Raw genomic sequence first — 16447 nt, forward strand, 5'->3', positions numbered from 1 at the left:
GCTCCAAGTCCTGGGTTCAAGGCCCACGGCGAGAAGCAAGCAAGCAAAACGGAAACTGCAGGAAGGGGGGCAGGCGGCCCCCTCTCCACTGTGACCCCGCGCTCTGGCGCCCCGCACCGCCCGGAGGGAGCAGCCCGGCCCTGGCCTCCTGAGAGAGGCCCTGGAGTGGCCGGGGTGGCCTTTTCTTGGGACCAGGCTGGATGCGGCCGTGGCTGCTCCAGGAGCTGCGGGCTGGAGCCCCCCGGGCTGCCTCACCCCGGGCGGCCTCACCCCGGGCTGGCACTCGGCCACTTGAGCCACAGCTCCACCTACCGGGCAACGCTTCCCGGGCTCCAGGGCCCCGCGCCTCCGGAGCGGCCGGCAAGCCCGGTCCCAGTCCCCAGCGCGAGCTGCGCGCCTTTAAGGCGGGGGCGGGGCGGGCGGCTGACGTCACGCCGCCGGGGCGGGGCGACCGGCTGACGTCGCGCCCCCGGGGCGGGGCGTCGGGCGGGGCCTCGGGGGCCCAACACTCCCTTTAAGGCGCGGCCCGCATCCGCCGGCAAAAAAGCGGCTTAAAGGCGACGCGTGGCGCGATGGCGGCGGCCCCGCGCGCGTGCGGGTGGCGCGGACGGCCGCTGCCCGGGCCGCTGCCGCTCCTGCTGCTGCTGCTGCTGGCGCCGCCGCCTCCGTGGGGCCCCGCGGGCGCCGCCGCCTACTTCCCGGAGGAGCGCTGGAGCCCCGAGTCGCCGCTGCAGGCGCCGCGCGTGCTCATCGCGCTGCTGGCGCGGAACTCGGCCCACGCGCTGCCCGCCACGCTGGGCGCGCTGGAGCGGCTGCGGCACCCGCGGGAGCGCACCGCGCTGTGGTGAGGCCCGGGCCCCGCGCCCCCGCGCCCCGGCCCCCGGCCCCCCGCGCCCCGCCCCGGTCCCCGGCCCCCCGGCCCGGTCCCCGGCCCCCCGGGCCCCGCGCCCCGGTCCCCCGGGGCCCGGTCCCCCGCGCCCCGCCCCGGCCCCCCGCGCCCCGCCCCGTCCCCGGCCCCCCGCGCCCGGCCCCGGCCCCCAGCGCCCCGCCTCGGCCCCCCGCGCCCCCGGGGGACCCCCCCACCCCACCCGAGTCAGGTGTGGTAGTGGGGGCCCCGCCCAGCGTCCACACCGCTCTGATGGCCGCGTGCACTCGCAGGGTGGCCACGGACCACAACGCCGACAACACGTCGGCCGTGCTGCGGGAGTGGCTGGTGGCCGTGAAGAGTCTGTACCACGCCGTGGAGTGGCGGCCGGCCGAGGAGCCCAGGTGAGCCCGGCACGCCGTCCCCCCGCCTGGCCTCCTGTCCCCCGGCCTGGCCTCCTGTCCCCCGGCCTGGCCTCCTGTCCCCCACCCTGGCCTCCTGTCCCCCACCCTGGCCTTCTGTCCCCCACCCTGGCCTGCTGTCCCCCCACCCTGGCCCGCTGTCCCCCACCCTGGCCCGCTGTCCCCATCCTGGCCCACTGTCCCCCTACCTATTGTCTGGTACTGAAGCTCGGGGTCCTCAGCCCGCCTCCAGCATCACCTCATCTCTGGAGGCAGGGGCCAGCCACAGATAAGACTCTCCTGACCTCTGCTCTGTGTGACTTCCCTCTCTGTCTTCCTGCGTACAAGGAAGCCACACCCCCACCTGGCCTCCCAGGCCTCTATGCTGGCTGCTCCCAGGCCCAGCCCCATCCTCTGCCCTGCTGTGGTCAGCCTGATACGGGGCCATCCACCTCTGACACTCCATCTCTGCCCAGACAGGGAGCCTGAGGGCAGGCTCTGAGTCCCTCCAGGTCTGCTAGTGGCCCTTGCAGTTCTCGGGGTGGCGTGGCATTGGCCCTTCTTGGTCATTCTTGGGCTTCCCTCCTGCCCTGCATATGGATTTGACTGCCCCAGGGCCTTCTGTATGTTTGCTACTGCTGCTCTCCTCTGGTCACCCCAGCGGTGGCCCAGGGCTCCTCACGCCACAGGTGTCTCCACAGGGCCTACCCGGATGAGGAGGGCCCCAAACACTGGTCTGACTCCCGCTACGAGCACGTCATGAAGTTGCGCCAGGCAGCCCTGAAGGCGGCCCGGGACATGTGGGCCGATTATGTCCTGGTCAGTGTCCTCGGCGGCCTGGGGGAGGGCAGCAGGGGTCAGGGGCGGAGGGGTGAAGGGTGGCCCGGAGTCCTGGCAGCAGAGCCTCAAGCGGGGGCTACAAGGACACATGGTCAGGGAGTACCCACTAGAGATGCCTGGTCACTGTTGGAGAAGATAGGCTCCTGGGGCCCCAGGGGTCTCCGAGTGTGACAGGCACACTTGTGACCTAGAAGGTGGAGGCAGGAGGATGGCAGGACCCCAGCCTGGGCCAGGCCCCTCAGAGGAGGCCACTGTGAGCTGAGCTGATGTCCCTGCCTGCCCATCCTGGCCCATGGGTCTCTGCTGGCCCGTGGGTCCCTGCCGACCTGTGGGTCCCTGCTGGCCCGTGGTCTGCTGGGCCATGGGTCCTGCCCTAGGCTGGTCCAGGTCTGGATTGAGACACCCCTGGGTCCGCAGGCCACAGGGGCCAGGAGCCCCTCCGGCTTGCCGGCTCTGGGTGGGGAGTGACGGGTGCTCAGCACACAGTGGGGGCCGTGGATGGTGTGTGAGCCTGGAGGGCCGGCCTGGACCTGTGAGACCCCTGTCTGCTGTGGGCCACAGGATGCCGAGGCCCGGGCTCGGGGTCCGGGCTGTGGTGGCAGAGCTGGCGCTGCCGGGGAAGGTTGTGGGCTCTGACTGGAAATGGTGCCTGTAGGCGCTGCTCACTGGGGACCCTCAGACGTGGATCTTGCTCCTTCTGGAACCTTCCACACATAGACCCTGTGTGCTGCTCGCCAGGCCCCTGCCTCCCAGGCCCTGGCAGCCACCGACCCACTTCCCATCCTGCACTTCCCTTCCGCTGCCTTTGGCGCAGATGCCGGCTCTGTTCCTCTTTGCCACGTGTCCTGTGTCCTCCCCTGTGGGCACAGGCATCGAGCTCCAGCCTCTGCTGGGCTGCGCGTGACACACGGGCTACTCCTGTGGGTGTGGATGCTGCCCTCAAGGGTGTGTGTACCTCGTGGCTACGTGAGGTCGTAGGTCAGAGGTTGGAGGGTGTGCCGGGCCAGTCACGCCCAGCTGGCCTGGGTCATTGCTAAGGCCTGGTGAGCAGAGCCATGCCGTGAGCTTGTTGGGCCTGGTTCCCGCCACACCTCCTGGGCTCCCGTGGGGCTCCTCTGCCACACGGCTGCGTCACGTGGGTTTTGTGGGTTTGGATTTGAACTCAGGTCTCCCCTGCCAGGCAGGTCCTGTGCTGCTGAGCCACTCTAAGCCCTCATACTGGGGACAGTCCCGGCCCAGGACAGAGTCCAGGGCGGTGACGCAGAAGGCACCCAAGCTGTGGGCCACACAGGAGGCAGGTCTGAGGCCAGGGGGTCTGGGGTCCCTGCGTGGACCCAGGACACTGCCTAAAAGGCAGCTGAAGCCACGAGCCGGCCTGTCACTCCGGCCACACTGACGGCCTGTGCATGTTGTGCAGTTTGTGGACGCAGACAACCTGATCACCAACCCCAACACGCTGAGCCTGCTCATTGCCGAGAACAAGACGGTGGTGGCACCCATGCTGGACTCCCGGGCTGCGTACTCCAACTTCTGGTGTGGCATGACCTCCCAGGTAGGCCGGGCCTGGCAGGCAGGTGTGGCCAGGGCGGCACATGCAGACCCTGCTGCTCAGGGAGGTGTCACAGCTGCTCAGTGGTGGTTCTCAGGATGGAGTTCAGGCATGGCTTGATCTGGGAGTCCTTTGTTCCCTTCTGTGATGTGAGTTTCTTCTCAGGCTGCTCAGGAATAAAGGCCCCATCACAGTTCACTCTTGCCTGGCTCTGATTGGCCGGGCCTGGTCACGAGGCAGGGTACCCTTCACCCCTTTCATGGTATTACTTTTTGTTGTTGTTGTTAGTCATTGGGCTTAAACGCTGGGCCTGGGCGCTGTCCCTGAGCTCTGCAGCCCAAGGCTACTGCCCCACTCCTGAGTCACAGCCCCACTTCCCATTTTCTGGAGGTTAATTGGAGATAAGTTCCTCTGGTGCCCAGGTTGGTTTTGATTCTCAGATCTCAGCCTCCTGAGTAGCTAGGAAGACAGGCGTGAGCCACTGTGCCCGGCTGGATTCACCATTTTAAAGTGAACCGTCCATGTAGAGCAAGGAGGTGGCTAGTAGCACCCTCAAAACAGCCACTAAGATATATTGGGGTTGGAGACCTTAGTTCAGTTGGTGGAGCGCCAGCCAGAGACAGAAAGCATTAGGTCCCGAGTTCGAGTTCTGTCCTCAGACCAAAATAATACTTTCATATAAATCCATACGTGGCTCAGGCCCTTCGCCCCAGCGGCCTGCGAGGCCGGGCTCCAAGGAGCACAGCTCAGCGCCAGCCCCAGCATCGAGTCTCCCATCCAGTGCGCCCACAGTGAGTGGACGTGGCCCGGGGCCGGCCGGCGTCATGGCCTCTGTGTCCTGCAGGGTTACTACAGGCGCACGCCGGCCTACCTCCCCATCCGCAAGCGGGAGCGGCGGGGCTGCTTCCCCGTGCCCATGGTGCATTCCACCTTCCTGGTGGACCTGCGGAGGGCCGCCTCCCGGAGCCTGGCCTTTTACCCTCCCCACCCCGACTACACCTGGGCCTTCGACGATATCATGGTCTTCGCCTTCTCCTGTAAGCAGGCAGGTAAGGCCCAGCAAGCTCTGCCCCACCCTGGGTGCGGGGCCCCCCACGGAGCAGGTCAGCCACAACACACAGAAGGAAAAGCCGCAGAGCCCCTGCAGGCGTCCAGCGTGGCTGTATCTAGGTGCCCAGCTACAGCTCCAGGCTCTGTCCCTCCAGCCCTGCTCCCCTGGCTGCCCTGCCCTCATAGGGCGTGAGCATGCTGGGTGTGCTGGCCGGGTGTGCCAGCTGGGAATGCCGGAGGCTGTGGCAGGAGGGTGGAAGGTTGAGGCCGGCCTCCCGGCCCCGGGTTCAGACTCCAGCAGCCCGAGCACGGTGCGGCCCAGGTTCTGGGTCCTGGACAGCTCGTTGGCTGTGTGGCTGTGGCTTGAGATGGGGTCTCATGTGGGGCCCAGGCTGAGGGGTGCCTCCGCCCCCTCCTGGTTGGTCACGGCCCGTGGCTGGGCCTGATGCGCCTCTCCCTCTCTCCCCGCAGAGGTGCAGATGTACGTGTGCAACAGGGAGGTGTTCGGCTTCCTGCCGGTGCCGCTTCGGGCCCATAGCAGCCTGCAGGACGAGGCCGAGAGCTTCCTACACACGCAGCTGGAGGTCATGGGTGAGTTGTGTGGGCCCCTCCCCTCCAGCCTCAGGCATGAGGCTGACCCCCCTGCTCCTGTGCTCCTGTGTGGCTCAGTGGCTCACTGGGGTAGACAGGGTGCTTCCTGAGGGAGGCGGCAGGGATGGGAGCTTACCAGGAAGGAGGCCATGGCTGATGGAAGCAGCCATTTGAAGCCAGGGGTCTGGGTGCAGGGGAGGGGTGTGGGGCGCCCAGCCACATGGCCCTCGGGCTGGCCGCAGGTGAGCCCAGCCCCTGCCGAGGCCCAGTCGGCCTCTGCGGTTCTGCCTGAGTTGGACTCTTCCACCGATCACTTTAGTGAGTTTCTCTGGAGACTGGAGCGTCTTTGCTGAGCGTTCTCTGGAATCCACTGTGGATTCCTGTGTGTACACTGAAATCCCGGGGTGTGCAGTTTCTCCCACCCAACCCCCCGTTTTTTTTTTTTTTCCAGTCCTGGGCTTGAACTCAGGGACTAGGCACTGTGCTTGGACTTTCTCGAGGCTAGAGCTCTGCCTCTTGAGCCACAGCACCAGCTTTTTCTGTGTATGTGGTACCGAGGAACTGAACCCAGGGCTTTGTGCATGCTAGCGAGCGCTCCACCGCCAGGCCTCACTCCCGTGTCGCTCCTTTCTGTGATGGGGCAGTGTTGGCAGGGAGCCTGAGCATTTGCATGGAGCCTCCTGTGTGTGTAGACTGCTCATTTGCATAGCCACTGATCATTTGCATATTTCTCAGGGAGCCTCAGCATTTGCATGGAGCCTCCTGTGTGTGTAGACTGCTCATTTGCATAGCCACTGATCATTTGCATATTTCCCAAGTGTGTGCACCATTATTGCACATTTGCATAGATCCTCCCATTTTGTCAATGGCTCATTTACATTGTCTGTGTTCATTTGCATAGGGGCTTCCCTGTGCATGAACTCTGCTCATTTGCATAGTCCTTGCCCCACCCTCTTGGGCTTTCCCAGGCTGTGATACAGTGTGGGGTTACTGCCCTACCCATCGAGCCACAGCCCCACTTCTGGTTTTCTGGTGGTTCATTGGAGATGAGTCACAAGGGACTTTAGTGCCCAGGCTGGCTTTGAACTGCGATTCTCAGATCTCAGCCTCCCAAGTGGCTGACAGGCTTGTTTTGCTTTTTGACTCTGCTGGGCCCGAGCCTGCAGATTTGGGTATAGAATTGGTCTCTTCACAGCTTTCTGTGCAGTGTCTAGCCACACAGATCTGAGTCTCCTCCTGGCCACAGTGTGCCTGCAGCCCCGAGCTGCTGGAAGCTCAGACACCCAGGCTGGGCTGTGGGGGTGGGGGTGGAAGCATGCCTTCTGGAGCTGAGGAGGAAGTGAGGGGCTGAGCCCTCCCTGCTGGCTTTCAGTATGATTAAAGATCCTGGGGTTGGCTTGGGTGGCACGGGGTGGAGTCAGAAGACTGGCTGTGCTGTTGGGACAAATCAGAGTTGTGGAGACCCAGGGTCTCTGAACCCCAGCACCCCTGATTGCTCTGCCTTCCAGTGAAACACCCACCTGTGGAGTACTCACGCTTCATCTCTGCACCTACCCGGACCCCTGACAAGATGGGCTTTGACGAGGTGGGCTGGGTTTCTCCTGGGCTGGGGTTGTGATGTGGGCCTTGCTGGGCTGGGTTGGGGGCCTGGGGCTCGTGTAGGTCGGCGTGGGGGGTCTGGGGCCGGCGTGGGGGGGTCTGGGGCCGGCGTGTGGGGGGGTCTGGGACCAGCGTGGGGGGGCCTGGGGCCGGTGTGGGGGGGGTCTGGGGCCGGCGTGGGTGGGGTCTGGGACTGGTGTGGGGGGGCCTGGGGCCGGTATGGGGGATCTAGGGCTGGCGTGGGGAGCCAGGGATGGCATGGGTCTGTGTGGGAAGTCCGGGGCTGGTATGGGGAATCTGGGGCCTGTATGGGCAGGTGTGGGAAGTCTGGGGCCGGCATGGGGGTCCGAGGCTGGCATGAGGGTCTGGGGTCTGGGGACGATGTGGGGAGTCCAGGGCCGGCGTGGGGAGTCCTGGAGCGGCGTGGGCTTTGCTGTGCCTGGTCCCAGCCAGGTGGTCCATGGCAGGTATTCATGATCAACCTGGAGCGGCGCCAGGACCGGCGGGCACGCATGCTGCGGGCGCTGGAGGAGCAGGAGATCGCCTGCCGCCTGGTAGACGCCGTGGACGGCAAGTGAGGCACTGGGTGGGGGCAGCAGCAGGGTCCACGCCGGTGGGGAGGTGAGAAGGGAGGCCAGCCCCTTCCTGCCTGCAGGTGGTGGCAGCAGTGGCTGGGTTCAGAAGGGCGGCAAGGAGGGGCCATGTGGACCTGCTGGCCTCCCCCTGACCCCCGTCCCTTGCGTCCCTCTCTGTGCCCTCTGCCCTCCAGAGCCATGAACACCAGCCAGGTGGAGGCGCTGGGCATCCAGATGCTGCCCGGCTACCGTGACCCCTACCACGGGAGGCCCCTGACCAAGGGGGAGCTAGGCTGCTTCCTCAGCCACTACAACATCTGGAAGGAGGTGGGGTTGGGGAGGGCTCTGTCTGGATTTGGGAGCCCAGGGCATTGTCTGGTGACTACTGTGCCCCTAGCGTCTTAGTCTGGCCCCAGGGCCTCTAAGTGGATCTTAGCAGGGCAGTCGTGAGCATTCTCAAGTTCACTGAGATATTTGCCCCACAGCTGCCGTGTTCCAGCCTGTACTGGGGACAGAACCGGTGGTTACAGGCCGGGAGCTGGGGACATACTGGGAAGGACAGACCAGGCCGGGGGTGGGTCACTGGGCTGCGAGCTGTCCTCAGCTGGCAGCCCTGGCCGAGGCGGGGCTCAGGGGTGTCTGCCCCTCACTGGGGGCCGGGAGGGCGCCCGGCAGGGGCCAAGGCCCGGGGTGGGAGGGGAGCAGGCCCGCTCTGGGCCCCTGGCTTCAGGGACGGGCTGGGCTCTGGCCACCGCTGCCGGGCCGGCTGCATCCTTTCCGCAGGTCGTGGCTCGGGGGCTGCAGAAGTCCCTCGTGTTCGAGGACGACCTGCGCTTTGAGATCTTCTTCAAGAGGCGCCTGATGAACCTCATGGAGGATGTGGAGCGCGAGCGCCTGGACTGGGACCTCATGTGAGGGGCCTGGGCGGGGGTGTGGCCGGGGGGCGGGGCGTGGCCAGCGAGTGGAGGCAGCTGGGTGGGAGGGGCGGGCCGGAGGCGGGGCCAGCGAGTGGAGGCAGCTGGGTGGGAGGGGCGTGGGGCGTGGCCAACATGGGCCTGGTTTGCCAGCCGCGGGGCGGGGCGGGGCGGGGCGGGGGTGGCCTAGGCCGAGGGGTGGGGCCTGCGCGCGGGTGCTGCTCGGTGGGCGTGGCCTGTGTGCGGGGCGGGGCCGGGCGGGGCGCCTCCTGCCGAGGTGAACTGGCTTCACCCCCTCGTCCTGTCCTGTCCCGCCTCTGTCCCCAGCTACGTGGGCCGGAAGCGGATGCAGGTGGAGCACCCCGAGAAGGCCGTGCCCCGCGTGCGGAACCTGGTGGAGGCCGACTACTCGTACTGGACGCTGGGCTACGCCCTCTCCCTGCGGGGCGCGCGCAAGCTGCTGGCCGCTCAGCCGCTGGCCAAGATGCTGCCGGTGGACGAGTTCCTGCCGGTCATGTTCGACAAGCACCCCGTGTAAGGGGGGCGGGGGGGGTCCGGGCGGTGCGAGGGCCCGGGCCCAGCCGCAGGGAACGAGCCCCGCTTCCCTGTGCCCGCAGGTCCGAGTACAAGGCCCACTTCTCCCCCCGCGACCTGCGCGCCTTCTCGGTGGAGCCCCTGCTCATCTACCCCACGCACTACACGGGGGACGACGGCTACGTGAGCGACACGGAGACGTCGGTGGTGTGGGACAACGAGGGCGTCAAGACGGACTGGGACCGCGCCAAGTCCCAGAAGATGCGGGAGCAGCAGGCGCTGAGCCGCGAGGCGGAGAACTCGGACGTGCTGCAGTCCCCGCTGGACAGCGCGGCCCGCGACGAGCTGTGAGCCGAGCTGTGACCGGGGCGGCCGGCCGGCCGGGCCGGGACCGCAGCGCCGCCGGGCACCGCGCCCCACGCCACCGGCCTGCAGGCCCCGCCCAGGGCCAGGCCTGAGGACCCCGGCCATCACCGACTGCGGAAAGAACCCGGCGTTAGTTCTTCATTCAAGTATTTATTGGGTGCCTACGGAGGGCCAGGTCTGAGGGTGGTGCGGTGAGAAGCTGGCATTCAGTTACAAGTGAGGCACCTACGACGGGCCTGGTACTGGCTCCTCATTCAGGCTGACGAGTGCCTCCTGTGTGCGGGCTCAGCCCCGGGGCTGGGCATGGCTCTCTACTGCCTTCTTCGCATCCCAGCAGGCACCTGAGCACGGGGTGTTCAGCAAGTTACCGCAGTGTGCTGGAACACAGGAACAAAACCTGTGTCTCCTTGCTCCAAGCATTTATGGTGGGCCCACAGAGTACCAGGCCTGACGGGCTTCCAGCAGAGTTGAAAATAACTGGCCCCCTCTGGTCTGTGGGCAGACACCCTCTGCCCGCTGCCTAATGTCAGGGATCCCCCTCTCCCCCGTCCCAGGGGCCATATGACCCTTCAGGCCCCCCTGGTGGGGGCGTAGGACACAGGCGGGGACTGGGTCCCCCTTCCTGTTATGTCTCCTTGGTGTCCCTGCCCTTGTGTCTCAGGTGTGGCTACCACCTGGTTTGTTGTCAAGACAGAGTGGGATCATGTGTTTGGGGGTTCCTGGGGGCCCTTCTGCCTTAGAGAGCAGCCTCTGGTCTGAGCTGAGCCTTCCCAGCCAGAGCCCAGGGCCTGGCTGTCCTCTGGCCAGCACAGGCTGGTAATATGGGCACAGCTGCCCGCGGTGCTAGTGAATGACTTGCTTGTTATTAAACCTTCCTGGTTGGTTGTGGCTGAGTGTTTTGACTCTCCAAGCCCAGTTGCCTCTACCACTCCCTGTGCCCAGAGGCCAGGCAAGATCTGAGAGGTCTGTGGTGGTGCCACACCCCTGTAATCCCAGCCACAGGCAGAGATCAGAAGGAAGCTGGGTGCCATGGTCCATGTCAGTGTTTGCAGCCATATGATGACCACAGGTAGAAGGACCATCGTGCAGGTCAGCTTGGGTGAAATCGCAAGACCTTTTCTGAAAAGTGAGAAAGGGGCTGGAGGTACGGCCTAATGCTAGGTAGATTATCAGCCATGAGAAAAAAGGTTGTGTGAGAGGACAAGGTCCTGAGTCTGAGTCCCACAATCACAGAAAGACCCGAGGTGATGATGAGGCTGGAGGTTCCTGGGGGCTATGCAGGGGTTGGCCACTGGCCAGAGACCACTGCACCTTGGGGACACTGGTTCTTTCTGGGTGAGATGTAGAGGCGCTTGGAGACGTGTGTGCATGGAGGGGGCAGTGTCACCCATCCACTGACACGGTGTGTGCTTTGTGGACAAAATTAGAACATGCAGTGAAGCAAAAACAGCCCTTTTCTCAGACACAGCAGTTCACGGTTCACAGCTTGGAGAAATCCCTTCCAGTCAGATCCATCTGTAGCCTGCGAATAGAGCAGGCCTGGGCCTCCCAGGGGTGTTCGGGACCTCCATATGACACCCAGGCTTGGCAGGGCAGACATCACGAAGGAAAACCAGGTCCTGGGCTCTGTGAAGCACAAGCCTCTGCATGGTCTCCCCAACTCAAGACCACTGGGGTGCAGCTCCTGTACAGCAAGGCCTGGAGTTCAGCCACAGAACTGTAAAAAACTAATAACATACCCGTGGCCTAGCTACTCAGGAGGCTGAGATCTGAGGATGGTGGGTTTGACGCCAGCCCGGGCAGGGGACCCTGGGAGACCCTTATCCCCCAGCTAATCACCCAAAAGCTGGAACTGGTACAGCCCCCCTGGCGCCAGGAGAGAAAGCTGGGGCCTCCTGCGGGCCCCGGAACTCATTTGGCAATCCTAGTGCGTTCTGCCTTCCAGATGCCCGAGGCCTCAGCTGGAGCAGAGCTCGGGCTGACTCCACACGGTACTTAGTGTAACTGGAGGGGAGATAATCACGGCAGCCATTACCTGTAATTGCATGATTAATTGCCGAGTAATTAACACGCAGGCTAATAAATGACATAATGAGATATAAGCCTAAGACCGGCAGCCACACAGTTGCACACCCACCAGGTGGGCCGCAGGGTTTCCTTCCCTTGGCTCCGCCCAGGCCCCGCCCACGACGGCCCCGCCCCCGCCGGCCGGGCCCCGCCCCGCCCCTCCGGCCGCCCCGCCAGGCCTCCTCGCGGCCGCGCGGGGCTGTCGCCGGGCTCGAGCTCCACGGCGCCCCGCCGAGCCGCCCAGCCCCAGCCTCGGTTGCCGGGTTCCCGCCAGGGTGACGCCCAGGGGGGCGCGAAAGGCCGCCAAGCATCCGGGCTGAGCTTTTGTCTTTTTCTCTTTCCTTTTTCTTTTTTTTCTTTAATGTCCGCTGTTAGTAAAATATTCTTAGAGACCAAAGAGCCAGGGTAGTGCAAAACATCTCAACACCATGCATTCGTGACTCCTCGGGGCTGTCGACGCGTCACATTCACGGGGAGACGGGCGGGATTAAAAAAGAGCCGACCAGACTCTGGTCCACGCCAGTTACATGCTAAGGAAGGTGGGGGGCTTCCCCGACGGCGGCCGGGGCCCTGGGCTCGACGGGGTCAACTCCATCGCTCCAAAAAGGCGGAGACTTTGGTCCTTAAAACGAGGCGCGGAGGGGCGGGGCGCGAGGGGAGGCCCCGCCCATCGGCCCTGGCCCCGCCCGCGGCCAGGGTGAGGCCCCGCCCCCGCCCCGGGGAGCCGCGGCAGGTGGTGCTTTTTTGCATCGCTGATGGGAAGGACTCGGTGTCAAGAGTTGGGGTGCGGGCGGCAGCCCCGCGTTTTCTGCAAAAGGCTTCCGGGATGTGCGCGTGGACGGGCGGGTGTTTGGCCCCCTGCGCGCCGGCCTGACCCCTTCCACCCGGGCCTGCGAGGGAGCCTGGCCGCGCGCGGACTTCCGCCGCATGGAGTGAAACGGAGGCTCCCGGGGCGCCAACCCCTCCCCGCCGTCTGGAAACTCGGGGCCAGGCACAGACCTCTCCGGGTCCCGGCGTCGGGCGGACCCGAGGAGCGGGAGACGTCCGGGGCCCGTGCGGAGGCTGGGATGGCAGGGCCGCGCGTGCGCGAGCTGTGTTTTGAAGGATGCCTAGGAGTTCTCTGGGTAAAGGTGGATGACATTTCAAAGACAGTCCCAGCTTGTTCATCTCCTGCAGCTCGCTGGCCGGCTCAGCCGAGGCACCCGTGCCGACCCTGCCCTTCGCGCGCCCCAGCGTGGTCTCCACCCCAGCTCCCTCTTGCCTAGGCGGCGCCCCCATTCCTGTGAGTTCTTCCCCGGGTCCTGAGCAGCCACGGCTGCAATCCATGCCCGAGGCCCCGAAGGGCGCACTCCGCCACTGCCTCCGGAAGAAGCGCCGACGACGAGGCGGCGGGAAAGCTCGAGTCCACCCTTCCAGCTCTGGCCTGGGCACGCGAGCAAACCTTCCGGGGAGGAGCCTGCAGCGCCCCGCCGCTCCGGGGACCCGGCCCCCCGCGCCCAGGTCTGTGCGTGACGGCTCCTCCGGCCCCGGGGTGAAGGGCGGAAGACCGGGTGCCGAGAGGGGGGCGGGGAGGCTGGGGCTGCGGAAGTTGGCGGGCGGCCGGGCGCCGGCACGGCTGGGCGTGGTGAACTCGGGGCCGGCGCCGCGGCGTCCGCAGCCCTGGTCTGGGCGCTCGAGGGCGCGTGTGCTTTTGAACCCACTCCGCCCGCCTCGGGAAGGCTCGGGCCGCAGGAGCTAAGCTGCGTACTTGGCAATTGGTCTTGGGCCCCAGGGGCCTGGGACCCGCTTATGGCTTTTCCCGACGCCGGGAGCCCTGGGATGTGGCCTCCTCCCCGGCGGGGTCCCGACCCGTCCAGCTCCAGGCCCCTCGGGGCGCGGGACGGGGTGAGGGGCGGGGCCTGGACCTGCGCCCACACGTCACCTGACCTCCGGAGAGGGCGGGCCCACAACCCCGGGAGGCCAAGCGCGAGGCGCAGGCGCACTCTTCGTTTCCCCGTCCTCAGAGGGCGGGGCCACCGCGCCTGCGCCGCCCCCTGCCCCGCCCCCGCTCGGCGCGGCACCGCCCCCACCCGCCCCGCACTAAGGCGCAGGCGCGGCACCGCCCTCTTCGGCAGAGCGCGTGTCCGACTTGAGCTTGACGAACTCCTTGGCCACCTCGTCGTTGCTGCGCTGCGAGAGGATGCGCAGCACAGTGAGGCCCGTGTCGTCCATGTGGATGCGGCGGCCGAGCGGCAGCCAGCAGGCGGCGCTCCCGCGCTGGGCCAGCTCGCGCAGCTGCAGCACGGCCAGCCCCACCGTGCGGTCCTCCCGCGCGAAGCAGTAGTCCTTGACGCACACCTGCAGCTCGTAGCACTCGGGGCCCGCGTCCTGGCTCAGCGTGCTGGGGGAGGGCGGGGCGTGAGGAGGCCACGCCCACCGCCGGCCCTGGGAAGCCCCGCCCCTGCCTCCCACTGCTTCCACCCCCACTCCCCCGAGTGCTCCCATGACCACGCCCTCTCAGCAACCTGGCCACGCCCAGCTATCTCCCACGGCCCCGCCCTCCACCCTCCCAAGCTCTGCTGACCACGCCCATCCCTCCTGGCCACGCCCAGCTCTCTTACACGGCCCCACCCTCCACCGTCCCAAGGTCTCCTGACCACGCCCATCCCTCCTGGCCATCAACTTGACCACACCCAGCTCTCTCCCACGGCCCCTCCCACCCCCGAGCTCTCTCCTGACCACGCCCATCCCTCCTGGCCATCACCGACCACGCCCCTGCCACGCCTGCCGAGCTCCCAGGCCCCACCCACCCTGGATCCTGGCCCCGCCCACGCAGCTCCCCCTCCTCCTCAGAGGCGGTCCTTAGGCCTGTCATGGTCCCCACTGAGCTCCCCAGGGCACCAGGCCCCTCTAGACCCAGACATCAAGCCTTCTAACATCCCTGCAGCCGCCCTTCCCTCCCCAGTGCTCCCAGCACCCCGACTCACAACTGGAAGCTCTCATTATACTTGGGGGCCCAGCTGTTGTTCTTGGATTTGGTGGCAAACTTGCGTTTCTTATCACTGAGCTGAGGCCCAATAATGTTGACCTCGATGAATGGCCGGAAGATGCCCGAAGTCTGCCACTTGAGGTCATTGGCAGCCACCACTGTTGGGAGAGAGAGGATCACGGTTCAAAGGCAGCCAGGGCGGGAAAGTCCATGAGACACTTACGGCCAACCCAACCACCAAAAAGCTGGAAGTGGGGCTGTGGCTCAAGTGGTAGAGCACCAGTCTGGAGATGGGAAACCCAGGTTCTCAGTGCAAGCCCCAGGACCAACACACATGCGTGTGCGCACACACACACACACACACACACACACACACACACACACGGCAGGGTCCAGATCCAAAATGAGACTCTATCTTGTGGAAACAGCCCACTTTGGGAACCAAAGCACAGGGGGGTGATGGAAGAGGACGTTCTGCACAAGATCTGCACTCCTGGATACAGCCATGCCTGAAGGAGGATGGGACTTTTAGCATAAGTTGGCTTGAGCCTGGTCTGCCATCCAATACGGTGGTGCCACCTCCCTCCTGCGCCCGCCCACTTGAGAACACTGACCTTTCACGGTGACCTTCTGTTCCCCGGTTCCTGGGTGAGTGAAGAGCTCCACATGGACAGACACCTCGCCCACAGGGTCCTCTACACCCGAGCCTGGGCGGGCAGGGAGGGTGTTTCATGTGAGCCTTTCTGTCCTACCCATTGTGGGGACCCCGCATGGCCCCCGCCCACCGAGTGCTGGCGGCATGGTCATCAGCCAGGTCTGGGAGGCGCTGAGGGCCGGCAGGGAGGAGTCCTGGACTCCTTCACCGCATGGCTGTGATCTTTGGCCAGTCCCTTAACCCCTCTGAGCCTGATGCACCTGCCTTCCTTTCCTAAGCATCCACTGGCGGCCCTGCTGTGTCGTCACTCCCCTGCTCCATCGGGCGCCCTGGTTTCCTCTGGGCTGAGACAGCGACACCCTTTCCAAACACATATCTGACACGCTAGGCGTGTCTCACCCACGGTGGTGCTCTTCTCCTCCTCCCACCCCTCCTCTCCCGTCCTGTCCCTCTAAGCACGGGCACAATGGAAGCCTCTACAGGCCCAACCTTCAGGACACATCCAGCACTGGCTTGGCTCCACCCCGGGCCTCCGACACATCCCCTTCCAGGCTACTCGACACACCCACCCCGAGGCAGACCTCCTCCCACCCTCAGCCCTCTCACCAGGCGGGAGAATCTGCAGCATCCCTCCCCAGGCTCCCAGGAGGTGCTAACAACTCAATCCACCCCCACTACCACAGAGCTGCTTAGCTGCATCCTCCCCAGGGCCCTCCTGTCTCGGTATTTTGTATCCTCCCTGCCTGTTTTCTCGTCTAATAAATTCTCACTTCCACTGGAAACATCCACCGGTGCCTGAGATCCTGGGGCTGCACCCTAGTGAACCAGGGCTGTCCAATCAGAGCACTCTGGTGAAGGCTGCAGTGATTGGCCAGGGTTTGTTCATGTGATCCTGGATAGGCCAATAGGAGGTGGCTCTGAGAGTTTGGTTCTGTCAATAACTTGGTCCCGTTAGGCACCTGAAGCTCATGCCTGCATTCCTGCTCAGGAGACTGAGGTCTAAGAATTGTGGCTCAAAGCCAACCCAGGCAGTTAAGTTCATGAGACGCTTATCGCTGATTAAGCACCAAAAATCATCAAGTGCAATTGTGCCTCAAATGGTAGAGTGCTAGTCTTTTTTTTTTTTTTTTTTTTGGTGGGTCATGGGGCTTGAACTCCAAGTTCAAGCCTGGGTGCTGTCCCTGAGGGCTTCGGCTCAAGGTTACCACTCCACCCTTGAGCCAAGCCCCACTTCCCATTGTCTAGGGGTTCATTGTAGATAAGAGTCTCAGGCTGGCTTTGAACCTTGATCCCCAGTTCTCGGATTCCTGAGTAGCTAGGATTACAGGCGTGAGCCATCAAGCTGAGCTGGAGTGCTAGTCTTGAGCAAAAAAAATAAATAAATAAAAAGCTCAAGGACCCAGGAGTTCAAGGACCAGCATCAAAAACCAAAAAAACAGGGCCAGGAGTTTGGCCCAGTGGTAGAGTGCTTGC

At 64.8% G+C, this 16447-nt stretch overlaps 2 protein-coding genes across 4 annotated transcripts in view; one reads left to right on the forward strand and one right to left on the reverse strand.

Annotated features, from left to right (window-relative positions):
* The first annotated feature begins 525 nt into the window (after positions 1–525).
* On the forward strand, positions 526–10172 carry Colgalt1 (collagen beta(1-O)galactosyltransferase 1). The gene is made up of 12 exons (XM_090334050.1): positions 526–844; positions 1159–1269; positions 1968–2085; positions 3524–3658; positions 4500–4704; positions 5177–5296; positions 6805–6881; positions 7363–7469; positions 7665–7797; positions 8254–8381; positions 8712–8918; positions 9002–10172. The coding sequence occupies exons 1-12, from the start codon at positions 573–575 to the stop codon at positions 9267–9269; spliced, it is 1881 nt and encodes a 626-aa protein (XP_090190176.1). The 5' UTR covers positions 526–572; the 3' UTR covers positions 9270–10172.
* A 3212-nt stretch (positions 10173–13384) lies between these two features.
* The window catches only part of Unc13a (unc-13 homolog A), a 38812-nt gene continuing 35749 nt past the window's right edge, over positions 13385–16447 (reverse strand). For 2 of the 3 annotated variants that reach the window (XM_090334092.1, XM_090334075.1), the window contains 3 exons: positions 14934–15026; positions 14318–14477; positions 13385–13731 (listed from right to left, as the gene is read on the reverse strand). In XM_090334092.1, coding sequence (XP_090190218.1) covers positions 13431–13731; positions 14318–14477; positions 14934–15026 — 554 coding nt within the window. In that variant the 3' untranslated portion in view covers positions 13385–13430. The remainder of the gene's footprint in view (positions 13732–14317; positions 14478–14933; positions 15027–16447) is intronic. The other variant, XM_090334084.1, reaches the window with a different exon arrangement.

This window comes from Megascapheus bottae, chromosome 1, assembly GCF_031878675.1.
Source record: "Megascapheus bottae isolate mThoBot1 chromosome 1, mThoBot2.hap1, whole genome shotgun sequence".
Lineage (NCBI taxonomy): Eukaryota > Metazoa > Chordata > Mammalia > Rodentia > Geomyidae > Megascapheus > Megascapheus bottae.